At 54.8% G+C, this 24,107-nt stretch overlaps 1 protein-coding gene across 2 annotated transcripts; it reads right to left on the bottom strand.

The window, feature by feature from the left end:
* Positions 1-1,082: 1,082 nt before the first annotated feature.
* On the bottom strand, positions 1,083-19,504 carry LOC100946178 (angiotensin-converting enzyme). Of its 2 annotated transcripts, XM_003786211.2 has the most exons (25): positions 19,217-19,504; positions 18,404-18,571; positions 17,732-17,825; positions 17,015-17,158; positions 16,381-16,572; positions 15,698-15,795; positions 15,199-15,371; positions 14,654-14,877; positions 14,204-14,348; positions 13,847-13,945; positions 13,476-13,598; positions 12,935-13,146; positions 12,187-12,323; positions 10,398-10,556; positions 10,099-10,186; positions 8,342-8,485; positions 7,996-8,187; positions 6,547-6,644; positions 6,241-6,413; positions 5,205-5,428; positions 4,782-4,926; positions 4,437-4,535; positions 2,231-2,353; positions 1,709-1,896; positions 1,083-1,523 (listed from the first exon to the last, which is right to left on the bottom strand). In XM_003786211.2, the coding sequence occupies exons 1-25, from the start codon at positions 19,481-19,483 to the stop codon at positions 1,294-1,296; spliced, it is 3,939 nt and encodes a 1,312-aa protein (XP_003786259.1). In that variant the 5' UTR covers positions 19,484-19,504; the 3' UTR covers positions 1,083-1,293. The 2 variants fall into 2 exon arrangements, with proteins under 2 accessions (XP_003786259.1, XP_012658395.1); XM_012802941.1 differs by lacking the exons at positions 12,935-13,146; positions 13,476-13,598; positions 13,847-13,945; ... (7 more) ...; positions 18,404-18,571; positions 19,217-19,504 and adding an exon at positions 12,472-12,726 and having other exon boundaries at positions 1,294-1,523.
* Between the last annotated feature and the right edge of the window lie 4,603 nt (positions 19,505-24,107).

Here is a 24,107-nt window from a genome sequence, read left to right on the forward strand (position 1 = left end):
TAGGGCTCTCATGGGGAGGCTTGGCTGCCAGCGAAGCCTCTGGCCCCAGAAAACTGACCAACTTGCATTTGGCCTCAGTTCTAGGTTTGGCATTTAAATATCTGAAAATAGATCTAGTCATGTTAACTGAAAAAGGAACATCAAACTGTAAATACAGTGTGATCCCATCTAAAATATGTAAGTGCAGAGAAAAAAAGGCTGGAAAGATACACATCAAAATGTCGACAGAGCTTATCTCTTGATGTTGATATAAAGGGCTTTTATTTTCTTTATAGTTTTTTGTATTTTCCAAATTTTCTACATAAACATGTACATAAAAGTTATAAAAATGTCCCTCAAAATAAGACTCCCCCAAACTGGGAGGAGCAAGGCCATGTGTTGGAGAAGTGAGCAGGGTGGCCTCTGGCCGTTCATCCCTAGGCCCACATGGGCAGGGGACATGGGCACACCCAGGCCACTCTTCTCCTCTTCCTGTCCTGTTCCCCTCTCCCTTGGGCAATGCTTGCACGGCTCTGTCTGGGAGCCAAGGTTGTCTCCTCAGGTGAGTGGGAGGGTGCAGACCTGGCCCAGTGGACATAAAGCGAGGGCAGGCAGGAGCCCACAGTGACCACTGGGCCAGGTCGCACCCTCCATGAAACAGGCCCATCTGGGGTGCCTGCCCGCAGGCAGCCAGTGGCAACCAGGAGCTTTGCCTGGAGGAACCTCATCATTTGTGGGGACAGGTGGGCCAGGGAGCCAGCACTGGGTGGGACTGGGGCAGCACAAGGCTCTACACCACATAACACGTGAGGACAGCAGCCCAGATGTCTGTTCCCCTTGGCTTCCTGGAGTCCTTCTGGGTCTATGCCTAGGTTGGGCAGGGGCTGCCACTCTGCAGTGTCTGGCTGCCTGGACTGGAGAGAAGGCAGGCCAGGGGCTGGGTGGGGCTGGGCCAGAGCTCTGGGGGTTCTCTGAGACAGTTCTTGGAGGAAGATGGAAAAAGAAACCCAGTAAAGGAATCTGCTTGACTGCCAGAAGGCAGGAGAACAGCCTGTCCCTGTCCCTGGCTTCCCCTTGAGGGACACAGACTCATATGGGGAGGGGAGGACCTTTAATTGTATTCACAGACAGATTTGAAGGGTGAGGGCTGAGACACTCCTGTTATGTGCCTGGAGAAAGAGGGGGGGGATGGGGTGGCTGTCAGTCTGGAGGACAGAGCTGGGAGGGGAACAGGGCGGGAAGAGGAGGAGAGTAGGCTGGGTGTGCCCTTGTCCCCCTCCCAGTCTTTGGTGAGACTGGCCCAGTCTAGCCATCTCAGGAGTGTCTCAGCTCCACCTCGGAGCCGAACTGGGGTCCACGGTGGGGCCTACGGATGCTGTGGTGGCGGATGCTGAAGAGCCGCTGGGTGAGCCCCAAGGTGGCCACCAGTAGAGCGACGCCCAGGAAGAGCAGCACCCACTGGCCCACACGGGCCTGCTGTGCGTCCAGGTTCAGGCCCAGGAAGTTGACGCGTCCGGTGTCCGGGACGGGGCCTTCCGAGCGAGCTGGTCAGGGAAGCAAGGAGACAGGCGGTGGGCAGGGCAGGGCGGGGCAGCTGGGTCCTGTGGCCTGGCTTCCCTGTGCTGGCTCTGAGGTCACACTTGAGTCTGCCTGGGCTGGGGAGAGGGCTCGGCCCTGCGCAAGCCCAGAGGGGTGGGCCTGGGGCTGAAGGTGGGGAAGGTGGTGGTACCGGAGTCTGGCGTCCAGTTGTACTGTGGCCAGCCTAGCTTCTCCCCATGCCGCCCATTCTCTGTGACCAGCCAGTCCAGCAGTGGCTTGAAGTAGTTCATCATGGCGGAGGCAGACATGTTGGGCTGGCCCGTGATCAGCTTCATGGCTTCTGGCCATGGCTTACTGAAGCCCAGCTTCATGGCGTCCCTGGTGAAAACAACAGAGAAAGGGAAATTGAGGACATGGTGGCCCCTCTTGACCCAGCCTAATACCCACCCTCCACACCCCCGTCTTAGCCTAATCTTCCCTTTGAGATTGGGAGGGCCTGGATGTGCTGGGGGCATAAGTTGGGGAGGAGAGATGGGGCCCCAGGGCTCCAGTTCCCTACAAAGATGGCACATCAGGCCTGGCACAGGCTCTAGCTGATGGTGCCCCAAATGTTAGTGTTCCCAGAAAGAGCCCAGAGAGTCCCTCAAGGCCAAGGGAGCAGGCCAGAGCATGGAAACAGTCAAAAGAGGGCTGGGGGTGGGGGGGGACTCACGCGAGGCGCTTCCCTGCCTCCTTGGACTGATAGATGTCACACTTGTGCAGGGGGCCCTCATGGCCAGCCGCGTGGCACAGCGCCTCATGGAACTGGAATTGGATTACGAAGCTGACAAAGTACCTGGAGCAGACGGAGGACATGGCATGTTGGAGCTAGTTGAGGTGCTTGTGCTGCTGAGTCCTAGTCCCTCCTGCCTGTAACCATCATATAGAGCCCAGCTCTGCTCCTCACTGGAGTCAGAGTGTCAGGGTGACCCTACTCTGGCCTTCAGAGATATCCAAGACCCTTCCCCACTGGGCCTGTGTCCCAACCCTCCATGTCTTGGGTGGGTTGCTCTGGGGACAGTGCGGGGGGGGGGGGCGTCCAGGGAGTACCCATGGTGAGAGGGGTCAGGGCAGAGCTCTGCAAGGATGTGGCAGGCTGCTTTTGAGGCAGTGAGGTCTCCATCCCAGAAGTATATGTACAAGTAGAGGCTGGGTATTGCCAATGGGTCACATGGATTTGGCAGGGTGGTCTGAGCAGGAAAGCCAGCCCCAAACTGATCTCCGTATCTGAGCTGGCAGGAATTCCCTGATAGAAATCTGCCAGTCATATACCAAGGTTGGTGGGTTCGAACCCAGCCTGGGCCAGCTGAAACAACAATGACAACTGCAACAAAAAATAGCTGGGCGTTGTGGTAGGTGCCTGTAGTCCCAGCTACTTGGGAAGCTAAGGCAAGAGAATGGCTTAAGCCCAAGAGTTAGAGATTGCTGTGAGCTGTGACACTATGGTGACATAGTGAGACTCTCTCACAAATGTATTTATTTTTGCTCATTCTTTACGAGGTTTTTGCTTCCTTATCTTAAACATTGTTATTGTTGTTAAATTTTAAGCCTTTTTACTCTGTGAAGGCAAAAAGTAGAAATCTAATAATCTCATGTATATGTAAAAAATAAAATAAAATAAAATAAAGAAATCTGCCTCTTCTCCTTGGAGAGGAGCAAGTCTGGAGAGGTTTTAAATGTCCCCAACCCATAGCGCAGGCCTCACTTTGAATGCGGGGGAGTAAACAATGGGTCACTGATTCCCCTTACCCTTCTTAAAAGTGCTTTACTAAGGCTGCTGGCCATAAGGTATAATGTTTTATTTTCTTCTTTTTTTTTAAAGACAGAGTCTCACTCTGTCACCCTGCATAATAGACTGCAGTGGTATCATCCTAGCTTTCTGCTATCTCTGTGGAGGTTGCTCTAAGGTGATCCTCCTGCTTCAGTCACCAGAGTAGCTGGGACTACAGGAGCACACCACAGGACCCAGCTAATTTTTCTATCTTTTTTTTTTTTTTTGCAGTTTTTGGCTAGGGCTGGGTTTGAACCTGCTACCTCTGGTATACGGGGCCAGTGCCCTACTCCTTTGAGCCACAGGTGCTGCCCTTAATTTTGCTATTTTTAGTAGAGACGGAGTCTTGGTCTGGCTCAGGCTGGTCTCAGACTCCTGAGCTGAAAGGATCCTCCTGCCTTGGCTTCCCAGAGTGCCAGGATTACAGGTGTGAGCCACTGTGCCTGGCCAAAATGTACAATGTATTTTTCCAGAGCTGCCACATCTCCATTGCCCACCCCTGCTTGGAAAATTGTCTACATTAAGCTTGGAATCTAACCACCCAATAGGCCCTGCTTTTGGGTGACAGTGAGTGCCAGCTTGGAACCCCTGAAACCACTCCAGGTGGCAGGTGTGGGATTGGACATTGGAGTCATCTCTGTGGCTCAGTGAGTAGTAGGGTGCGGGCCCCATATACCAAGGGTGGTTGGTTCAAACCCAGCCCTGGCCAAACTGCAACACAAAATAGCCGGACGTTGTGGCAGGCGTCTGTAGTCCCAGCTACTTGGGAGGCTAAGGCAAGAGAATTGCCTAAGCCCAAGAGCTGGAGGTTGCTGTGAGCTATAATGTTACAGCACTCTACCGAGGGTGACTAAGTGAGACTGTGTCTCTAAAAAAATAATAATAATTAAATTTAATTAAAATAAAAACAAAGTGATAGTGCTCAGGTCAGGATCTAGTCACATGTCATGGTTAATGTTAACTACTCAACCAAGGTCTTATACCATTAGCCAAATTTCACGTTGAGTTTCTGGTTTGAACTGTTATAAAAGACCAGCAGTGACCGCATTTTAAGCACTAAGTTGTGGGCACTGCTCCTCATGGCTCACCCTCCTCCCGTCCCTGTTACCTGATGTAAGGCACACTTGAAGGAATGTGGAACTTGGCTCCTGGGTCAAAGTCACCTTGAGACCTGGCAACCGGGGGGCAGAGACCCTGGTACTTTAGCCTGTCAAGAGGGAACAGATGTTGGATGGCAAATTTGGGCAGAACCAAGCAGGGAGGGGAGTTGGCATTTTGAAGGATGATCCCTGCACCTGGGGCTACATAGGGCACCCCACTCACTTGCATGCTGTGCCTCGGCATAGCCACCCACTATGTCCCCATTGCTCACCCCTGACACTGGCCCATCCTCAGACACACAGGCACACGTGGACCCCGAGGTCCCCTCAGCCCACATCAGGTGATCTAGTACCTGAGGCTCCACCACTCCTGGTTGTAGTTCTCCTTGCTGATGCTCCCATCGAATACCCTCCAGCGCCACTGGTCGACCAGGTAGCTGAAGGGGATAAAGGCGACCTTGTCGAGTGCCATCTTCATCAGAAAGTTGATGTCGTTCTCTGCCAAGGGGAGGGAGCCCAGCCATCAGCCCTATGCCTGCATCTTGCCAGCTCCTAGTCCTTGGCCCCATGAGCGTGTGTGGCTGAAGGGGAGGGGGCCCTGCAACCTGCCTCCCGGGATGGTTGGGGTGCTCTGTCTTCCCAGGCTCACCCTGCTGGTGGACCCCTCCTTCCTTACACTCTGTCCCAAACCTGTGCCCCACTAAGTTCTCCTCCCCCACCCAGAGGCTGCCCCTTCTTGGCCCTCAGCCCCCCAGGGCCTCCTGTTCCCCTCTTACCATAGCCAACACCCTCACTACTCAGCAGGTTGAGGCTGTGTAGGTGCTTAGGGGTAGACACAGAGAGGGCCAGCACATCCCCAATGGCTTCGTGAAAGCCTGGGTTGGCACCCTCTCTCAAGGCTACAGGCAAGTCCTTGTACTGCATGAAATACTGGATGTGGCCCATTTCGTGGTGGGCTACCACCAGGTCCTCCATGTTCACCGACGTGCACTGCTTGATCCTAGGGACACGGGTAGAGGAGAGGGTGCCAGGAGAGGACAGTGAGAAGCCCTGGGTAAAGGGACCCACAATTCTTGCTGCTCCCAGAGTGGACCCCAACACTGTTGTATTCAGGGCACAGCACTGCCTGCCATGGGAAGGAAGGTGAAAGGGGACACCCAGGGAGCCTGAGGGGAGAGGGAGGGAGTGGGAGAAAGAGACTCCAGTTTCCTTGAATAGCTCCTGCCCACCCAGCCTGGTGCTTCTGACTGTACAAAGTGCTTGCTCTGGAGGCACTGGGATGCTCAGTCATGTGCTTTCTAGAATGTATGGCCCATGGTTTCCCAGGGTCACATTTTATCCTCCCAGTCCAAGGCTTCCTGAGAAAAACTACAGTCTCTGGACTACTCTGCATCTCATGCAGCCTAATGGCAATGAGCAGGGGTCCCGGGAGAGCCCCATGCCAAGTGAATCCCACGTCTCTGTTCTCATCAGGGCAGGGTCTTGGAGAGCTGCCCGGTATCCTGGCTACAATCACGTTAGGCTTTGTCTAGCTGTTCCTCTGACTCCCCTTAAAAGGGATGTTCCCCAATCCTGTCTACACTCAGCTCTCCAGACTTAGCACTCAGGCCTCTCAAGGCCAGAGGGCAGACAGATGGATGAACCCTGTCTGCTGTGGCTCCAGGCCACATCTCCAGACCCTCAGTCCCAGATTCTAGCCCTGCCCTTCCACTCTGCTCCTTCTGGCTGAGGGAGGGGCCATGGAGCCTTCATGTACACATTCCCTTACCCACTGAGCTCAGGAAGGAGGCCCCCAGCTCCAGCTGGACATACCGAAAGTCCTTGCCATTGTAGAAGTCCCAGGCTGAGGCATGGCACACCACCTCCCGGCCATCAGTCGGCTTCTCTAGCATCGACTTGTTCCAGAACTCAGGGGGCACGGGCAGCAGCCCCAGGGATATGAAGAAATTATCAGCTTCCTTAAACATCCTTCTGGGTGTCCAGCCCTGCAAGCAGAGGGAATTCTGCCCAAACTGGGGGCTCTGGGGACAGACTTTGTGCCACAGAGGTAAGGAATTCTAGAATGAGAGGGCCCCTCCCCCACGAGCAGGGCCTCCCTGTCCCGGGGCCAGTGCAGACCTGCTTTATCATTGCCTCTGTGGCGTCCATGGACGGGGCTGAAGGGAAGGGCACCACTAAGTCATAGATGTTGGACCAGGTCTGCGCCCACATGTTCCCTGTAGGTGGAGGGGTGGGGAGAGATGGCAGAGACAGGAAAGACAGATATTAATGCTTCTTAGGCTAGGCGCCATCCTACGGGAAGAGGGATCCAGATCTAGTCCTGCCAGCCACATCAACATCTCTTGAGCACCTACTATTTGCAAACTGTGCTAGACATTTAGCATTCATCATCTTTGCTGTGCACATCCCGCCCACAGGATCATCACTTTCCTGGTTACAGGTAAGGCCTTTCCTTTCTGGTCACCTTTGCTGTCCACAAGCAGTGAAGGCCAATGTGACCAGGAACGTTTATAAAATAGAGAGCTGGATGGCAGAGGAAATGGAGGCTGGAGCATTATGTGACCTGCCCAGGGGCCATGTTTCCTAAGCAATAGAGCTGGGATTTAAAGTCTGGAAGGCCACACTTTTGATCAGTCACTCTGCTGTGTCCCCTCTGCACTGCCTGAGGTCAGTTTAGGTTGCCACCTGTCAGAAACTCTGGCAAGAACCAACCATCTCCTTCTGTGTCAGGGTAAGAAAAGAGCCCAGTTTTCCAGGGCTAAAGAGAAGGAAGATAGTCAGAATGAGTAGAAGGCTCAGAAATAGATTTGGAGCAAAGATTCTTTCATAGCCCAGGGAAGTTAAGCTTGTGGTGACATCAGATAAAGTCTAAAATATAAACCAGCGAGAGCGAGTGACAGTGATGGAGGGAGCAAGATAGACAGAGCTGTGCCTGGTCATTCTGACTTTGTCGACCCTGGCTCTGCCCCAGCCCCCAGGCCAGCCTGGGCACATTGCTTCCCTTCCTGGGGTCTGTGTCTCTCAGCTATTGAGCTGATACTCTGGCAGTCATTGGCTGCCCCCTAATGACTTCTAAATGGTCTGCGGCCCTGTGTGGCCTCTCTGCTTCCCCTGAAATGCATCTACATTCTCGAGATTCTTCCCTGTCCCAGTTTCCCTAGCCTGAATGCTGTGCCTGTCTTCTCCTCCCCATTTCCCATCTGTCAAAACCTGCTGCCTCCCAAGGGCTTGATCACAGGTCACCTCTTGGGGAAGCATCCCCAGCTTCTGCTGGAGGCCCCTTCCTCGCCCTCCACCTGAGGTTCATGGAGCCTCAAGTGTTGACGGGTTATGTGGTGCACCCCGACAAGATTATGAACTTCTCCTGCCACCACGAGAAGTCTTTCTTCTCTGGTGACTTGTACAACGTGGGTCTGTAACAAATGTGGCACCAAATGTGGCACCAAATGCAAGCAGCCACCCCCGCCAGTGCCCACCCCCTTCAGCCTCAGCAACTCTCCCCCCAGGGATCCAGTCTTCTCACCACCCAGCCTGTTCACTGCCCTCTGGCCCAACCTGTGCCCTCACCCAGCAGATGCGCAGGGATGGGGCCCTCCAGGTTGATGTGCTGGGCCCCATAGTGGCGGTGCAGGGCACGGCGCACGTAAGCGTGCAGGTTCAGGTAGAGCGGCTGCAGCTCCTGGAACAGCTCCTCCAGGTTCTGCTCCAGGGACGGCATCTCATACATGGACCTCCATGAGTCCCCTCCGTCTATGTAGCCTGCAGGAGGGGACACAGCCAGTCTCTCTGAACTCACAGGCCCATTCCCCCAGCACCTCCCTGCGTCTCTTTTTCCCAGGCTTAGGGACTCAGGGGACCTCTTTAAGGAAGCTGGGAGGTTGGGGAACAGAGAGCCAGCACCACTGGGACTCACCATTGAGCCGGGCAGCTTTGTTGGTGAGTTCCACGTACTTTGGGAAAGAAGGGAGGATGGCTCTCCCCACTTTATCCCGCCAGCTCTTCCAGGCCCATAACAGTTCATAGTATTGCCGGGATGTGGCCATCATACTTGTCAGATCTGGGCGGGGGGGGGGGGATGTCAAACAGCTTGAGCCCTAGCCCTTGGCTCATCCCTCATCTGCTTCTGGGGGGAACTCATAGATTCTCAGAGCAAGAGCAAAACTGCTGAGACCACGTCAAAGTTCCCCAGCCCAGAAGAAGGTGCAAGGCAGTCGGGGCAACCTGACCCTCGATGCCAGGTTATGCTCACTCCGTTTCAGAACATGCTACGTGGCACCTAATTTTCACAGGGCATTGAATTCAATACATTTTATTTGGTAAGAAATGTATTTTGAGAAATTCACATCTGTTCTCTGGTGATGTGAGTCATTTTACTATGGGTCAGTGACCCGATGGCCCAGCCCAAATAACAGGGCTGCCAGAGACGGGGGCAGGGGCTGAATGTCACACTCACATTTGCTCTTCCCCATCAACACACACATGTACACACATGTGCATACACAGACACACATGCAGAGGCGCATACGTGCACACAGAGGCACGCGCCTCCTCCCCTCAATGTTCTTTCTCCTGTTTATTTTCCATTTTCCCTTCTACATGGCCTTGTTCTAACATGGGAGCTGGGCTAGAGGCCAGGAAGATCCATCACCCAGGAGAGCTTCCTCATGGAAAAGCGGAAGGAAAAGTGGAAAGAAAAGCTTTATGCCTCTAGCTCCCAGCCTTGGAGAGGGCAGGTGGGGAGGGAACAGAGAGGTATTATGTACAGAGACTCTGGCTGGGGTGAGCGCCTTCCAAGGAGTCAGGGTAAGAGGAGCCAGCCAGCCTGGAGAGAAGGTGGGATGCAGAGAGCCATCTGCGCTTGTGCAGGGGGAAGTTGTGGGAGAGGGAAGGAAGGAGGCCTAGGCTCTCATCTGGTTTTGCTAGGGGCTCTGTGACTGTGTGTGACACAGTTTCTTTATCAGTCATATGCTGGGGATAGTGCCTATAGCTCAGAGGCTAGGGCACTAGCCACATACACTGGAGCTCGCGGGTTCCTATCCAGTCTCGGCCCGCCAAACAACAATAACAACTATAACCAAAAAATAGCTGGGCGTTGTGGTGGGCACCTGTAGTCTCAGCTACTTGAGAGGCTGAGGCAAGAGAATCGCTTAAGCCCAAGAGTTTGAGGTTGCTATCAGCTGTGACGCCATGGCACTCTACCAAGGTGACACAGTAAGACTCTGTCTCAAAACAAACAAACAATTAAGTCATATGCTGGGGAGGGGCCTGAGAAAGCCAGAGAAGGTAGGAGGTGTGTGTGCGTGCACTCATATGCTCTTGAAATACAAATTTGTAGTTCCGCTGCTCTAAGGGGCAGAGAGCGGAGGACAGGAGAACAGGAGAGAATAGAGAGACCGACCACAGAGGGTGGCTCCCAGGGAGGGGCAGTGAGCCAGGGCATAGCACGAGGGAGGTGCTGGCTGTCAGTGGGGCAAACAGCACCCACACCCAAGGAAAATTTGGGCACTTTCTTGGGCACACTGATCCCATGAGCCAGGGAGTCCAACTACCCCCTCACTTGGCCACGCCCCTGACCCCACACCTGACAGTGCCAACCCCATGCCTGGGTACGCCTCTGACTCCACACCAACCCAGTCCCCACCTCGCTCATCCTCCCATGTGTGCTCTCACCAGGCTCCAGCTGCAGACAGGTGCCGTTCGTGTGGCACACAGTGGCCACGCTGTACGTGGTTTCCATTTCCAGCAGGATCTTATTGTACTGCAGGAGGAGGAAGAGAGGCCATGAGCTACCTCTCTGCTGCCTATAATGACCCCGGCCCATGGGGAAGGACCTGGGGGAACACATTCCCTGAAGGCGCTGTCTCTGTAATTCTGTAGGTGTGTGTGGCTGTGGCAGACACCATGACTCGATAAACCAAGGAAGAGGAAGCAGCAGGAAGTCTGGTCCCTGCCCCCCCCACGCCACATACCTCCTCCAGCTCCTTGGCAGGCAGCGCTGCCCGATCTAGGTCCTGAACCTTCTTTATGACCCGCTTGGTGGTGGTGTTCTGGAAGGTGCTCACGTCAAACTGCCTGGCTTGGATGCCCCACTTCAGGGTGTGGTTGGCTATCTCCAAGTTCTTCTGCAGCTGAGGGTGCAAAGAATGGTGTCAGGGGGCCTAGGAGTTTTGGAGCAGCCTCTGAGCAAGACACGTCATGGGGGAGCCAGAGAACTTGGGGCGGCAGGGAGGGGGCAGTTTGGTCAAATTGCAGGCTTAAAGACCCTCTTTAAGCTTGTGACTGCTATTGAGCAAGACATATCCTGGCAGGGGAGGGGAGGGGAAGCCCACCACACAAGCTAATGCCCTTAGGATGGAAGCAGCTTGGTATTAGTTCTATGGCTTCTCTGTGCCTCTGGGTCCCATCTGTAAAATGGGAATAAGATCACCAATTTTGCAAGGCTGTTGAAGAATAGAAGAGGCAACAGAAGTAAAGTGCCAAGGAGCAGGAGCCAGTACACAGTGGGGATCCTCAAGAATTTGAGTTCTCTGTGGTTAGGACAGTAACCGAATGTGGCTTGCTGCCTTGGCATAAAGTGTACTCAACTGATGGGTGGGGCATGGGGGCGTGGGAGGGAGTGCAGCTCAGCCATGGGGCAAGCAGGGGCTTTCAGTCTTTTAAAAAGTGATTCAAAGGCTGGGTGAGGTGGCTCACAACTGTAATCCTAGCACTCTGGAAGGCCAAGGTGGGCAGATTGCCTGAGCTCACCAGTTCGAGACCAGCCTGAGTGAGAGCAATACCTTGTCCCTAAAAATAGCCAGACGTGTGGCCAATGCCTATAGTCCCAGTTACTTGGGAGGCTGAGGCAAGAGAATTGCTTGTGCTCAAGAGTTTGAGGTTGCTGTGAACTATGATGCCACAGTACTCTGGTGCTTTACTGAGGGTGACAAAGTGAACTTCTTTCTCAAAAAAAAAAAAAAAAGTGACCCAAGCATCATCACTTATTTGTATACAAACTAGTCTGTTACCAGGCCCTATTAAAGAAAGAAATATTGCTGCCGGGCATAGTGGCTCAAGCCTGTAATCCTAGCACTCTAGGAGGCCGAGGCACATAGATTGCTTGAACTCAGGAGTTCAAGACCAGCTGAGCAACAGTGAGAACCCATCACTACTGAAAATAGAAAAACTAGCCAGGCTTGGTGCCTGTGGCTCAAGTGGCTAAGGCGCCAGCCACATACACCTAAGGTGGTGGGTTTGAATCCAGCCCGGCCCACCAAACAACAATGACGGCTGCAACCAAAAAATAGCCAGGCGTTGTGGCGGGCGCCTGTAGTCCCAGCTACTTGGGAGGCAGAGGCAGGAGACTCACTTGAGCCCAGGAGTTGGAGGTTGCTGTGAGCTGTGATGCCACAGCATTCTACCCAGGGGGATAGCTTGAGGCTCTGTCTCAAAAAAGAAAAAGAAAAACTAGCCAGGCATTGTGGCAGGTGCCTATGGTCCCAGCTACTTGGGAGGCCGAGGAAAGAGGATTGCTTGAGCCCAAGATTTTCGGGTTGCTGTGAGCTATGATCCCACCATAACAGTCTACCCAGGGCAACAGAGTGAGACTCTGCCTCAAACAAAACAAAAAAAGAAAAAGAAATATTGCTGAGGCATCGACTACCTGCCTACCCAGATCTGAAGCTGAGCGTTGTTTTAAATATTCTATTTAAAGCCCTGTGCTGTGGGTGTGTCTGGGTGTCTGGGCACATGTGGGTGGCAGGTGGCAGAGGTTCTCACCAGGATCTGGCTGGCCTCCGTGGTGATGTTGGTGTTGTAGTTCCAGTTAGCCTCGGCGAACTCATTCCATACCACCTGGGATACCTGGTCATATTCTTCCACAAACTTGTTGGCCTCAGCCTCATCGGTTATCAGGTCTGTGGGACAGAATGGAGGGAAATAGACAAGCTTTCCCTTGCCCTCTCTAGGGGAAGTTTCACCTAAATACTCCCCCCACCTGACGCCCCACCTCAGCTACCCCCACCTCAGCCACCCTCCTTGTGCCCCTCTCCCAAAAGGTCCCACTTAGGTTCTGGGTTGTCTGGAGGACTGTTATCTGGAAGATTGTTGTCTGGTGGGTTGTTGTCTGGCTGCTGGTTGTTTCCTGGCTGGTTGTCCCCTGGTTGACTGTCACTTGGTGGTCTGTCACCTGGCTGGGGACCAGCAGGGGGTGCCCGTAGCAGAGGAGCAGAAAGAGGAGGCTGGGCAGTCCTGGAGCAGCCCAACCGTGGCCCATGGCCGCAGGAGAGCAGAGCCCTGCAGCCACTGCCCCCTGGCCAATAAGAGTGGAGCCTGCAGTGTGACCTCATAGAGCAGCATGCTGCCAGCCTGCCCCCGAGGCCCTCAGGTCTGGGCGTGCCCTTTCTAGGATGCCAGGAAAGAGACATGTTCAGCCCAGAGTGCCAGAGCTCAGCTGACCAGGCAGGAGCCTGGGCCCAGAGCCCAGAGTTGAGGACTTGCCCTAGTCCCACCCCACGTGGGACTTTACCAATGCCTTCTGGGTAGTTCGTAGGCAATGGAGGACGCCACTGGTATTCTGGCCAGCCCAGGATCTCATTGTTCTGCTGGTTTTGCTCCTGCAGCCATTGGCTGACTGGTTGGAAGTAGTCGAGCAGCGGCTGAGCGTCTAGGGCATCTGAGCCAGTCATATTCTTCAGCACCTCCTGCCAGGGCCTGGACGAGCCTGCCCGTAGCACCTCCCTGGTAGGCGGGGTAGGAGCCATGGGCATAGGGGTTCAGGATGGGGTCCCCTACTGGACTCTGACCCACATGCCCCACCTCTAGCCACTTCCATCCTCCACTGGACAGCAAAAACAACAATAAGACTCTAGGGCCTCATCTCTGTGAGAGTGGCAGGGGATATTTGTCTTGCCACATGCTAGCCAAAAGGCCAACTCAATAAATACTTGATGAGAGAGACAGAAGGAATACACTCCCATCAGCCCAGCCTGGTGGTGCCCCACCCGGGGTGGCCGTCATCTCCTGACACCCTCTGCCACCTGCCCCCGCCGCCCCATCCCACCACGCACTGGAGCTTGGCCCCCGCCTGGGTGGACTTGTAGATGTCACACTGGTGCAGAGGGCCCTGGTGGCCTGCCTCCTTGCACAGGGCTTGATGGAACTGGAACTGCAGGATGAAACTCACAAAGTACCTGCAGGCACAGCAAAGGCATCACGATCTCTGGCTCAGGCACTAGCCAGCCATTGCAGGGCAGAGGCTGGACTAGGGGCTGTCTTGCAGGAGAGGCAAGGACAAAGTCTGGTTCAGGAGAGGGGTCACTCTGACTCTGGGCCCTTCGGGGTCTGGAAGAACATGAGGACAAGCCCTGGGGAATCACAGGAGGAGAGGACAGAGTGGCAGGTGTGACAGAACTGGGGGGAGGGGCAGGGGAAACAATACCTGATGTATGGTGTCCCATTTGGGATATGAAACTTAGCTCCAGCATCAAAGTGGGTTTCGTTTCGGACAACTGGAGGACAGATCCCTTGATACTTGGTCCTAGAAGAGGATGGTTAAGTGTCTTGGGGCCTAGAGGTTACACATAGACCGATTTATGTAGCTTTAGTAGAAAAGGCATTCCCCACTGGGCCACCTTCCCTATCTCGGGCAATTTTGGAAGATTTCTGGAGCAGGAAGCTTTAGGAAGGAGAGGAGAAGGCAGGCATCATGGTGAGGTCATCACTCAGAGAAGGTCCTAGGACTGCCTGAGGTAGGCTATGCCACTGGGGGTCAAGCCCCTTCTGCCCTTCTTCTCACCGAAGATACCACCAGTCAGAGTTGTAGCGGGAAGGAGGTGTGTGTCCACTAAACACTCCCCAGCGCCATTGGTCCACCAAGTAGCCAAAGGGCAGGAAGGCAATCTTGTCCAGAGCCATCTTTAGCAAGTAATTAATGTCACTTTCTGTCGGGAGACAAGATATGAGGAGAGAGGTCCGAGGGAGAAGGGTCCAGCTGGGAGAGGGTGTGCTGGGAACAGCAGGAGGTGAGGCTAGGCAGATGTAGATGGGGGAGGCTGGGGCCCTGCTCAGAAGAGGGCCCTCAAGGAGCACTGAGCTGGGCTCAGGGTGGGCTGTGGGATGCCAGGTGGATCCCAAACCCTCCTCCTTGATCTGGGGTTGGGAGGCAAAAATAAGAAGGGTAAAGCTTCAGGAAACAGTGGGGTTTGGGTGGGGCTGGGCTAGGTCAGGTCCTCTCCGCTCCCCATACCTGTGTCATTAGTGACATGATCCAGCAGGCCAATTTTGTGCAGATGTGCTGGAGTGGAGACTGAGAGCCCTAGGACGTCCCCAATGGCCTCGTGAAAGCCAGGGTTGGCACCCTCGCGCAGGGAGACGGGCTGGTCCTTGTACTGCAGGTAGTACTGTACGTGGCCCATCTCGTGGTGCACCGTGGACAGCTGGTCCATAGTCACCTGCGTGCACTGCTTGATCCTGGGGTGTGGAGAGGGCAAAGAGAGGTTGCAGAATAGGGTGAGGCAGGGGCTGGCCCCAGGGAGGTGGCACCTGACAGGAATGAGGGTGCTGCCCTGGGGCTTGAAGAAGCAAACCCTCTATCCTGCCCCGCCCACCACTCGGGCCCCCTTCCTCCATCCCAAGGTACAGGGTTGGTTACTTGTCACAGCTGCCAGGGAAGGTGGCCTTATGGTCCCTATATGCCCAATAGGCCTGGAATAGACCCAACCCCCAGCCAGAGCCAGGGTGGGGTAGGGGCAGGCTTGGAAACCAGCCTTCCCGCTCCTCCTGTGTGGAGACCTGAAGTCCTTCCTGTTATAGAAGTCCCAGGCTGAGGCATGGCACACCACCTCCCGCCCGTCAGCCGGCTTCTCCAGCATCGACTCTGCCCAGAACTCCGGAGGCATGGGCGAGAGCCCCAGGGAGGTGAAGAACTCCTCTGCCACCCGGAACATGTGTGTGGCGTTCCAGCCCTGGTGGTGGGTGTGGGAACAGGTCAGGGGGCAGGCCTGGTGTCCCCCACACAGGTCAGCTCCCTCTGTGTTGAACCACAGCAGGTCAGTACTGCTGACTATGGCTGCTCCATCTGCCACCATGGGACCTGCAGGGAGAGGCTGGCACCTCCCTGAGGACACAGACCCCTAGCTCCAGGCTTGCATAGACACTCCATGTGCTGCTCTGTGAAAAGGCAGGGCTGTGCTTGCCCCTGCCCACCTTATGCAACCCCTTCTGCTCCTCCCCAATTTTTCTGACTCCTCTTCTTGCTCCCCTACCCCTGGCAGCTGATCCCAGAGCTCACCTGCTTCACCATAGTACTGGTGACGTCGAGGTTGGGCTTGCCTGGGAAAGGCACCACCATGTCATAGAGGTTGTCCCAGCTCTGGGCCCACATGTCTCCTAGATGGAGGAAAGGAGCAGGACCGCTTGGTCTCCCCATGTATGTCACCGAGTGGCACCCTTGGCATCTGGCACCAGGATCCTGGGGCGCTCCCAGGGCAGCAGACTTAGTTCAGGGCCAGGAATCTCATGTTGGTCCCACCCATACTCCTCTGAGTACCCCATGTTCCCAGGGTTAGCAGAGCCACATGAGTCCACCATGCTGCTGCTTGCTGCCCTTTCTGACTGTGTCAGGGTCCCTGCCTCCTGGTCCCCACCAGACTCGCTTCCTTGGGCATGACCTAGGACTGAGACTTTCTCCACCAGACCTGGGGCCAGACCTTCAGTGTGACTCCTAGTTCAGCCTTCTACTAGCTTTCTGCCAGCTGAGTCACTCGTTGCCCATAAGGAGCGAGAGGATTGCCTACTCCCTGGTGGTACTGAGCCTGCTACAGGCTCCTGCCTGTGGAAGTGAGCAGGACAATGTGCCATACATGTGAGATGTGACAATGACCACCCACTTTCCATTACCCTAGATGTCTCTGCATGCCTGCGTCAGGCCCACACCTCCCTGGGACTTGAGTGGAGGCAAGGCCAGGTCCTTACCCAGCAGATGAGCAGGGATGGGTCCCCTGAGGTTGATGTATCTGTCCCCATATCGTCGGTGCAGTGCTCGGCGGACGTAGGCATGGAGGTTCAGGTAGAGGGGCTCTAACTGATGATAGAGGTGCTCCAGATCCTCCTCAAAGGTGGCTGAGTTGTACCAGGAGCGCCAATAGGCCCCTGTGTCTGAGAAGCCTGGGCAGGCAGGAGGGTCGGTATGTGGCTCAAATCCCAATTTCAGCACCTCCACTGCTCAGATACAACTTGGCTATTCACCCTGCTCAAGGCTGAGTACCTGCCAGCTAGCTGTACCACATGGTTCTATAGTTCTAACTAAGGGCTGCGCCATGCTCCTGCTAATTAGATCCTAGAGAATACCAGAGGCAAAGAAGGGAGCTGGGCCCAGGAGTAGCAGCAGGAGGGCCATGAAGAGCAGCCATCAGTGTGATAGAGGCTTGGTGGGCACAGGCCGGGTCCCACCTCTACTAGCTTTGAGAATGGAAGTGGTGTGTAGACTCATCTAACCAGCTTCTCTGCCCATCTCCAGGCCTGGCACCCAGTGGAGACAGACGACAAGAGGACACTGGGCAGTTGGGAAGGGCTGTGGGCTGTTCCTGGCTGAGGGAGGCCTGCTCACCATCCTGCCTGTAGGCCTCGTTGCTGATGGTGGTGAAATCCTGGTATAGGGCTTTCAGCGGGATGCCCACGGTGTCATGCCAGCCCTCCCAGGCAAACAGCAGCCTAGCATAGCTTCTTGAGGAAGCCAGGATGTTGGTGAGCTCTAGGATGCAGGCAAATGGAGTCAGTTAGAAGAAGGCTTCCATGTCAAAGCTCAATTTCCAAGACTTCCTCGACATCACGACGTCCCAAAGCCGGGGACCACCTACAGGCTGGATGGGACAGGGCTGGGAGCTATGCAGAGCAAATACCCAGGCAGGGCTCTGTCCCCAGAGAAATGATCTAAGGTAGTTGACATCAAGAGGATATGGCTCCTTGGAGGGACTGACCTCAAGACTGTCTCATAAATGGAGTTGGGCTGGGAGTATAGGGGGAGCCACGAGGGGCCCAAGGCCTATGGAGAGCTCTTGGGGGAAAGTAAGAGGACCCGCATAAGGGAAGGCTAGGCAGCCAGGAGCAAGGAGCACATATGTGGTGGTGGGGCTGGGGGCCAGAGGTTTTGGAAGTGAGTGTGTCAGAAGCAGGGTGTATCTGCACAGTCCAGCCCCAAATGGAGGCAATGCCTTTGGGTTTACTACCCCCTCCACAGGCCCTATGGATAACCATGCATGCCATCCCCTCTGAGTGCAGCAGGGAGGTGGGGCAAAGGCTAGAGAGGGCAGCAGCAGGGCTGTACCTGGGTCCAGGGACCAGCAGGTGGCAGTCTTGTTAGGGAAACAGACCTTGGTGGTGGAGTAGATCCGGCTCATGTTGGTTTGCAGGGAGACATACTGGAGAGTTAGAGGTGAGGAAATGTTAGCGGTCAACAGCTCCCAGGGGCAGTCTGATCACCCCCTCCTCACACTGCTTGGAGGAAAAGGTGGTTCAGATAGGGGATATGGCTTGGACAAGGCCACACAGTGGTATCTAGGCCACTTCTGATCACTAACACACTGATTCTCCTTCCAGTGGAGGCAGCCTACAGAGGGACAGGCAAGAGTCCTGAGAGTTAGGGGGCAGGTCCCAGCTCCACCACCACCCTGCAGGGAGGTCAAGTCTCCCATTCTCTGGCCTTTGTGCCCTTTCGGTCCTTTTCAACCTTTCTAAGGAAGGCCATAAACCAAACCAGCCTAGGAAGAAATTTACCTGAATTGACTTTCTACTTCATATTACTTGCTTTAACATACAGTAACTTCCCACCCCACCTCCAAAGGAAATCAACGCTTCAGGGAGCCATTCCATGCTTGCCTGGACTTGCCTTACAGCCAGGGCCCATACAGATCCCAGGATCCTCTCTCCCTGCCAGGCTGCTCCCCTGCCACCTCCTTGGGGCACTGGGGGGCACCTCCTGCGGTCACCTCAGGCTCACCTGCTGCTGCTTGGCCAGGGGCAGGTTGGCAGGGCCCAGGGTACACACAGCTCTGATGACTTTGCGCAGCTTTGGATCAGTGAAGTTCTGCCAGATGGGCCCATACAGCTCCTTGGCCTTCTGGCCCCAGGCCTCTGCAAACCGTTGGTTGAGCAGGACTGCTTCCTCCTGTAGACGGATGTAGGGAGGCCGCAGCTTAGTCAGGTGTCATTTGCGGGAGGGAGGCCGTGGTGCTGAGAGAGGGGAGGAAGGGAGGCCGAGGCCTTCCATACGCCTGGCCCTGGAGAGATCGCTGTCCTGGAGACTGGAGTTTGCGGGAGCAGTGTCCCCTAATCCTGGGCCCTCTGGGCAGGAAGTAGGGTAATCTGCCCCACCGGAGCAATGAAGCACAAATTGAGGCCTGAACAGAGGCAGGGTGAGGGGAGGGTGAATAGACCGTGAAGGGTGGTGACAGGAATAGTGTCCCGAGGTGGGTAGGCAACGATCTAAGAGAGCCAGGGTCACATTGCAGTGCGAGGCACCCTCAGGGAAGACTGCGGCTGCTCCATCCCCATCCCAGGGCTCTGTCTCCTGGGACAGTCTCAGAGGAGCCAGCCTCATCCCGTCAGTCCCCGTCTTGGGGCTGACCACGCGCCCAGCTGGGTGCTGAGCACCCACCGCCAGGCTGACAAGCGGGTGCCGAGAGGGGAGACCAGTGCGCGTCCCAGATGGGGTCTCCGGCCGGGGGAGCGTGCCCGCCCCAGCGCCAGGCCGCCGGCCGGTGATTGGCCGCTGCGGCACCGCCCCGCCCCGCCCCCCGGCCCGGGCGCGCACCTGGCGCTGCGCATTCTCCTCGGTGATGTTGGTGGAGTACGCCCAGCTGGCCGCCGTGCTCTGGAACAGCACCTGCTCGGCGCTCGAGTTGTAGCTCTGCGCAAACAGCTGCGCCCCGGCCTCGTCGGCAGAAAAGTTGCCCGGCAGCAGCCCGGGGTCCAGCGCCTGGGCCGCGGGCGACGGCGGCAGCAGCAGTAGCTGCAGCAGCGGCAACAGCGACAGCACCGGCGGCGGCCCAGATGCCCGGAGGCCAGATGAGGCCCCCATGGCGCGATGCGTGGTGCTGCCCCTTCTCCCGCGCCGCGGCCGCCGTGCGGATTATAAAACCCAGCCACCGCCGCCTTCCGACACACGCCCACCTCCCCGCCCCGCCGCGCTTCCTCCTCGGCTCCAAAGTCCCCCGAGGCAAGGGCTGAAGGAGCCGGGCGGGGGCCAAGGTTCTCGGCCCGCCCCGGGCAGGGGCGCCAGCCGGGGAGGGGCTGAGGTGCAGGCCGGGGGTGGCCGGGGGTGGAGGGATGGGGCTGAATCAGGCTTCCACAGAGGGAGCTAGAAAGGGGATGCCCTTTCTGAAGATGAAGGGTGTTTGCTAAACCCCCAAAGCCGCAAGGTGCGGTCGAGCAGCCTCGGCCCTCAGCCGGGGTGCCCAGTAGCCTGACTTCCCAGCCTAACCTCCCCGGGCCCTCGGGCTCCAGAGTGACAAGGCCGGGCTGGGGGAGCTGTCCTTAGGTGCCGCCAGTGCGGCAGGGATGGGGTTGATGGTGCCGGGTTCAGCTTCTCCACCCGGCCACGAGAGCAAGGCGGGCGGGCGATGTAGCCTCCTACAGGGAGGGTGGGGAGAGCTTAGGTGTCCTGGTGGCGCCGTGGCAAGGTGCTGCAGATGCTCAGAGCAGGCGACTCACCTGAGTCTCGGGGTGAGGAAAGAATGGAGGAGATGTCCTGGGGGAGGCCGCGGAGGTGCAGGAGGCAGCCTGCTCTCTTCCCATTGAGGACACAAGCTGTCAGTCGCTTAGCAGAAACGATCACATATCCTCCCAACGGAGTCCTAGAACCACTGACTGCCAGGCTTTGAAAGCTGCAAAAAGCTTCAGAGATTAGAACAGCCCTGTCATTTTATAGATGGAAAAAATGACAACCGAGGTTGAGCGGCTGGCTGGTTCACCTGGGGTCTCCACACTCCCCAGCAGTCTCTTCCTGTCTCATCCACATTTCCCTGAAAGTGACAAGCAGGAGGAGGAAGGATAGTGTTGTCCTAGGACTGATGTGAGGCTAAAGGCTCAGCACCATGGTGTGTGCCCCTGGGGAGGCGGGGTGGGGGGGGGGTCGCGACCACTGACCCAAGGAGATGCCTAATGGCACAGAGGGAGCAGAGAAGTCAGTGACAGCAGCTGGGGGATCCCAGTCTTTTGGGCAGGTTGGGATGGGGTGGTTAGGCATTACTCCAGCTTCTGGGTGTGTGTGTGGGTGTGGTATCTGGGGCTTTGAGAGACCCATGGGGTTAGTCCTGTAGCATGGGTTGTGTGCAGGAGGCTGTGACCCTGTGTACTCCTGAAGCAAGTAACCCCAGGGATCATGCTGAGTTGTCAGATGACATGTGGCCAGGGGAGGGGTGTGTGCCGGAGGAGGTCCTGGGGAGCAGAGAAAGGTAGTACCCCCAGCCCTAGAGGTGGAGGCTAGGTGGGGGGAGTGTGAAGGGAGCTGGGGGCTCAGACTGGGCAGAGCTCTTTTTCCTTCCTGCCTTGTGATTTCCCTTACAACTTTTCCCCTCGAACAACCTCCCCACCCCAACTTGGCTCAGAGCGCCAGTAGGCACCAGGAGACAAGGGTGCACTTAAGGGTTGGTTAGGCAGATGGACACTCTTGGTCAGAGCAGCCCTGCCAAGGGTACAGCAGGGGCCTGAGCTCTCCTGGGAGCCACCTGGCTCTCAAGGGTCCTAATGGCTTGGTTTTCCAGGCCTGAGGGCCATGGGCCCTGTGTCCCCGAGTGCCCATGAGCTGCTTGCTGTCTTCTGGGAGCTGTCTCTCAGCTGGTAGAGGCTGGGAAGGAGACCGGTTGAAATGGGCATCCACCAGGTTGGGTGGGTGGGTAGAGAGGGAGGCCAGGCTGAGGCTGAGCCTGTAACCAGAGATCGGAAGGCCGGAGAAGGCAGATTTCAGGCAGAAACCAGCTTCCCTTCCAAAGAGCTGCTGAGAACCCTTCTACTGGTTCATGCTCAGGTCCGATTGGGTGGCCCTGCAAGAATGCCACAGTCCCTGGGTTAGGGGCTGAGTCAGCCACCAGCAGCCTCTGCCACTGCTTCCAACAGGGTTGGGAAATAATCTCATCCCCTCCTGGACGTGGAGCAAACTGATACCAGGGCAGGTGGAGGCCTCACCCCGCACCTTCCTCATGGTCATATTTTATTAGGATGGCTTGTTACGTTGGACAGCTTCACCCTCTGCTCCATGGGGCAGAGACCGTGTCAGCCTTGTCCTCTGTGGTTTTCCCAGAGTTTAGAACAGTACCTGGTACAAAGTACACCTTCATTCAAAGAAGGGGAAATGTGGAGAGAACATTCACATTCACAGTCCTGATGGTGGGCACACAGCCTCCTGCAGGAAAAACATGTGAAAAGCCAAACCTTGCTGATCTGGAATTGCAATAATACAGGCACTGCAAACTTCAACCCAAAAAGTAAAAATTAAAAATAACTTTCCCCTGTTTTTAAGGTCTTAGTCATAAGGGCCTTAGTATGAATAGGAAGGAAAATATACCTGACATCTGCATAGCACTGTAGACCTTTCCATATTCGTACATCTGTGTAGCACAGTAGACTTTTTTAAATTCTTGTGCATACATTACCTAACTTGGTATTTATACTAACCTTGAGAGGGAAGAAAAAGGTAAATTTCTCTGGTTGATCAGCCACCTTTTCAGCCACCATCCCCAGGGAGGGGACCCCAGTCTTGCAGGAGGTTATAGTTACAATGAGCCCAGTGCAAAGAGCCATAGAGCTCTGACCCACCTGCAGAAATGCAGTGTGTTAAGAGAGCTTTGCCTCTTGCCATCTCTCTTCCAGGGAAGGACAAGTTACCAGTCACCATCGTTTAAGAAAAACAGCCCTCAAGAATATGCCAACATGGCTTGGCGCCTGTGGCTCAAGCGGCTAAGGCGCCAGCCACATACACCTAAGGTGGCGGGTTCGAATCCCCAGCCCGGGCCGCCAAACAACAATGATGGCGGCAACCAAAAAATGGCCAGGCATTGTGGCAGGCGCCTGTAGTCCCAGCGACTTGGGAGGCTGAGGCAGGAGACTCGCTTGAGCCCAGGAGTTGGAGGTTGCTGTGAGTGTGATGCCATGGCACTCTACCCAGGGGGATAGCTTGAGGCTCCGTCTCAAAAAAAAAAAAAAAAAAGAATATGCCAACAGCGTAATAGAATTGAGAGTCCAGAAATGAACCACTACATTTGCATCCAGTTGATTTTTTGCCACGGGTACTAGGACAATTAAATGGGGGAAGAAAATATTTTTTAACAAGAGTTGCTAAGACAACAGGATTTCTACAAGCCAAAGAATGAAATTGGACCCCTGCTTCACACCATATACCAAATTTGACTCAACACAGATCTTACTTAATAAGAGGTAAAACCATAAAACCTTTAGAAGAAAACATAGGTATAAGTGAGTGACCTTGGATTAAGGGTTTCTTAGGTATGACATGAAGAGCACAAGTGATGAAAGAAAAAGATAAATTGGTCTTCATCAAAATTAAAAACTTTTGTTCTTGGTGGTGCCTGTAGTTCAGTGGGTAGGACACCGGCCACATACACCAGGGCTGGTGGGTTCGAATCTGGCCCGGACCAGCTAAACAACAATGACAACTGCAATAAAAAAAATAGCTGGGCATTGTGGTGGATGCCTATAGTCCCAGCTACTTGGGAGACTGAGACAAAAGAACCGCGTAAGCCCAAGAGTTTGAGGTTGCTGTGAGCTGTGACACCAGGGCACTCTACTGAGGGCAACATAGTGAGACTCTGTCTCTAAAAAAAAAGAATGTTCATATTACTCTGAACTTTTAAAAAAGAAAAGAAAAAGTAACTCATAGAATTGGGGGGACTCATAGTCCCCCCTTATCCTTGGGGATACATCCTAAGACCCCAGTGGGTATCTGAAACTGAGACAGTACTGAACATATACTATGTTTTTCCCTATACATACAAACCTATAACAAAGTTTAATTTAATTCATGAATTAGACACAGTAAGAGATTAGTAACAACTTATAATAAAACAGTTCTAACAATGTACTGTAATAAAAGTTATACGAATGTGAGTGTGAGTGCGAGGTCCCTTTAAAAAAATTTTGTTGTAGCCAGATTCCATGGTGTGTCCTTGTAGTTTCAGCTACTCTGGAGGCTGAGGCAGGAGGATCGTTTGAGCACTGGTGCTTGAGACCAGCCTGGTCCACAAGCAAGACCCTGTTTCAAAAACAAATCGTATCAGTGTAACCTAATTCTTTGTATCCTCAATGAATCCCAAACAATAAAAATAAGTAAATAAGCCTGCGTTTTATTGCAGCCCCCCATCTTACTGTACTGTGCTTGCACTTGCCCTTGTTCTTCTGATGATGTGAGATGATGCGATGCTTATGTGATGAGATGAAGTGATATGAATGACAGGCACTGTGACATAGCATTAAACTTTATCAGCTTTCTCTATTCTTTTTTTTTTTGAGACAGAGCCTCAAGCTGTCGCCCTGGGTAGAGTGCCGTGGCATCACAGTTCACACTCCTTTCCCACTCCTGGGCTGAAGCAATTTTCTTGCCTCAGCCTCCCAAGTAGCTGGGACTACAGGTGACCACCACAAAGCCCAGCTATTTTTTGGTTGTAGGTGTCATTGTTGTTTGGCAGGCC

This window comes from Otolemur garnettii, unplaced genomic scaffold, assembly GCF_000181295.1.
Source record: "Otolemur garnettii isolate 467f Iridium unplaced genomic scaffold, OtoGar3 scaffold00018, whole genome shotgun sequence".
Taxonomy (NCBI): domain Eukaryota; kingdom Metazoa; phylum Chordata; class Mammalia; order Primates; family Galagidae; genus Otolemur; species Otolemur garnettii.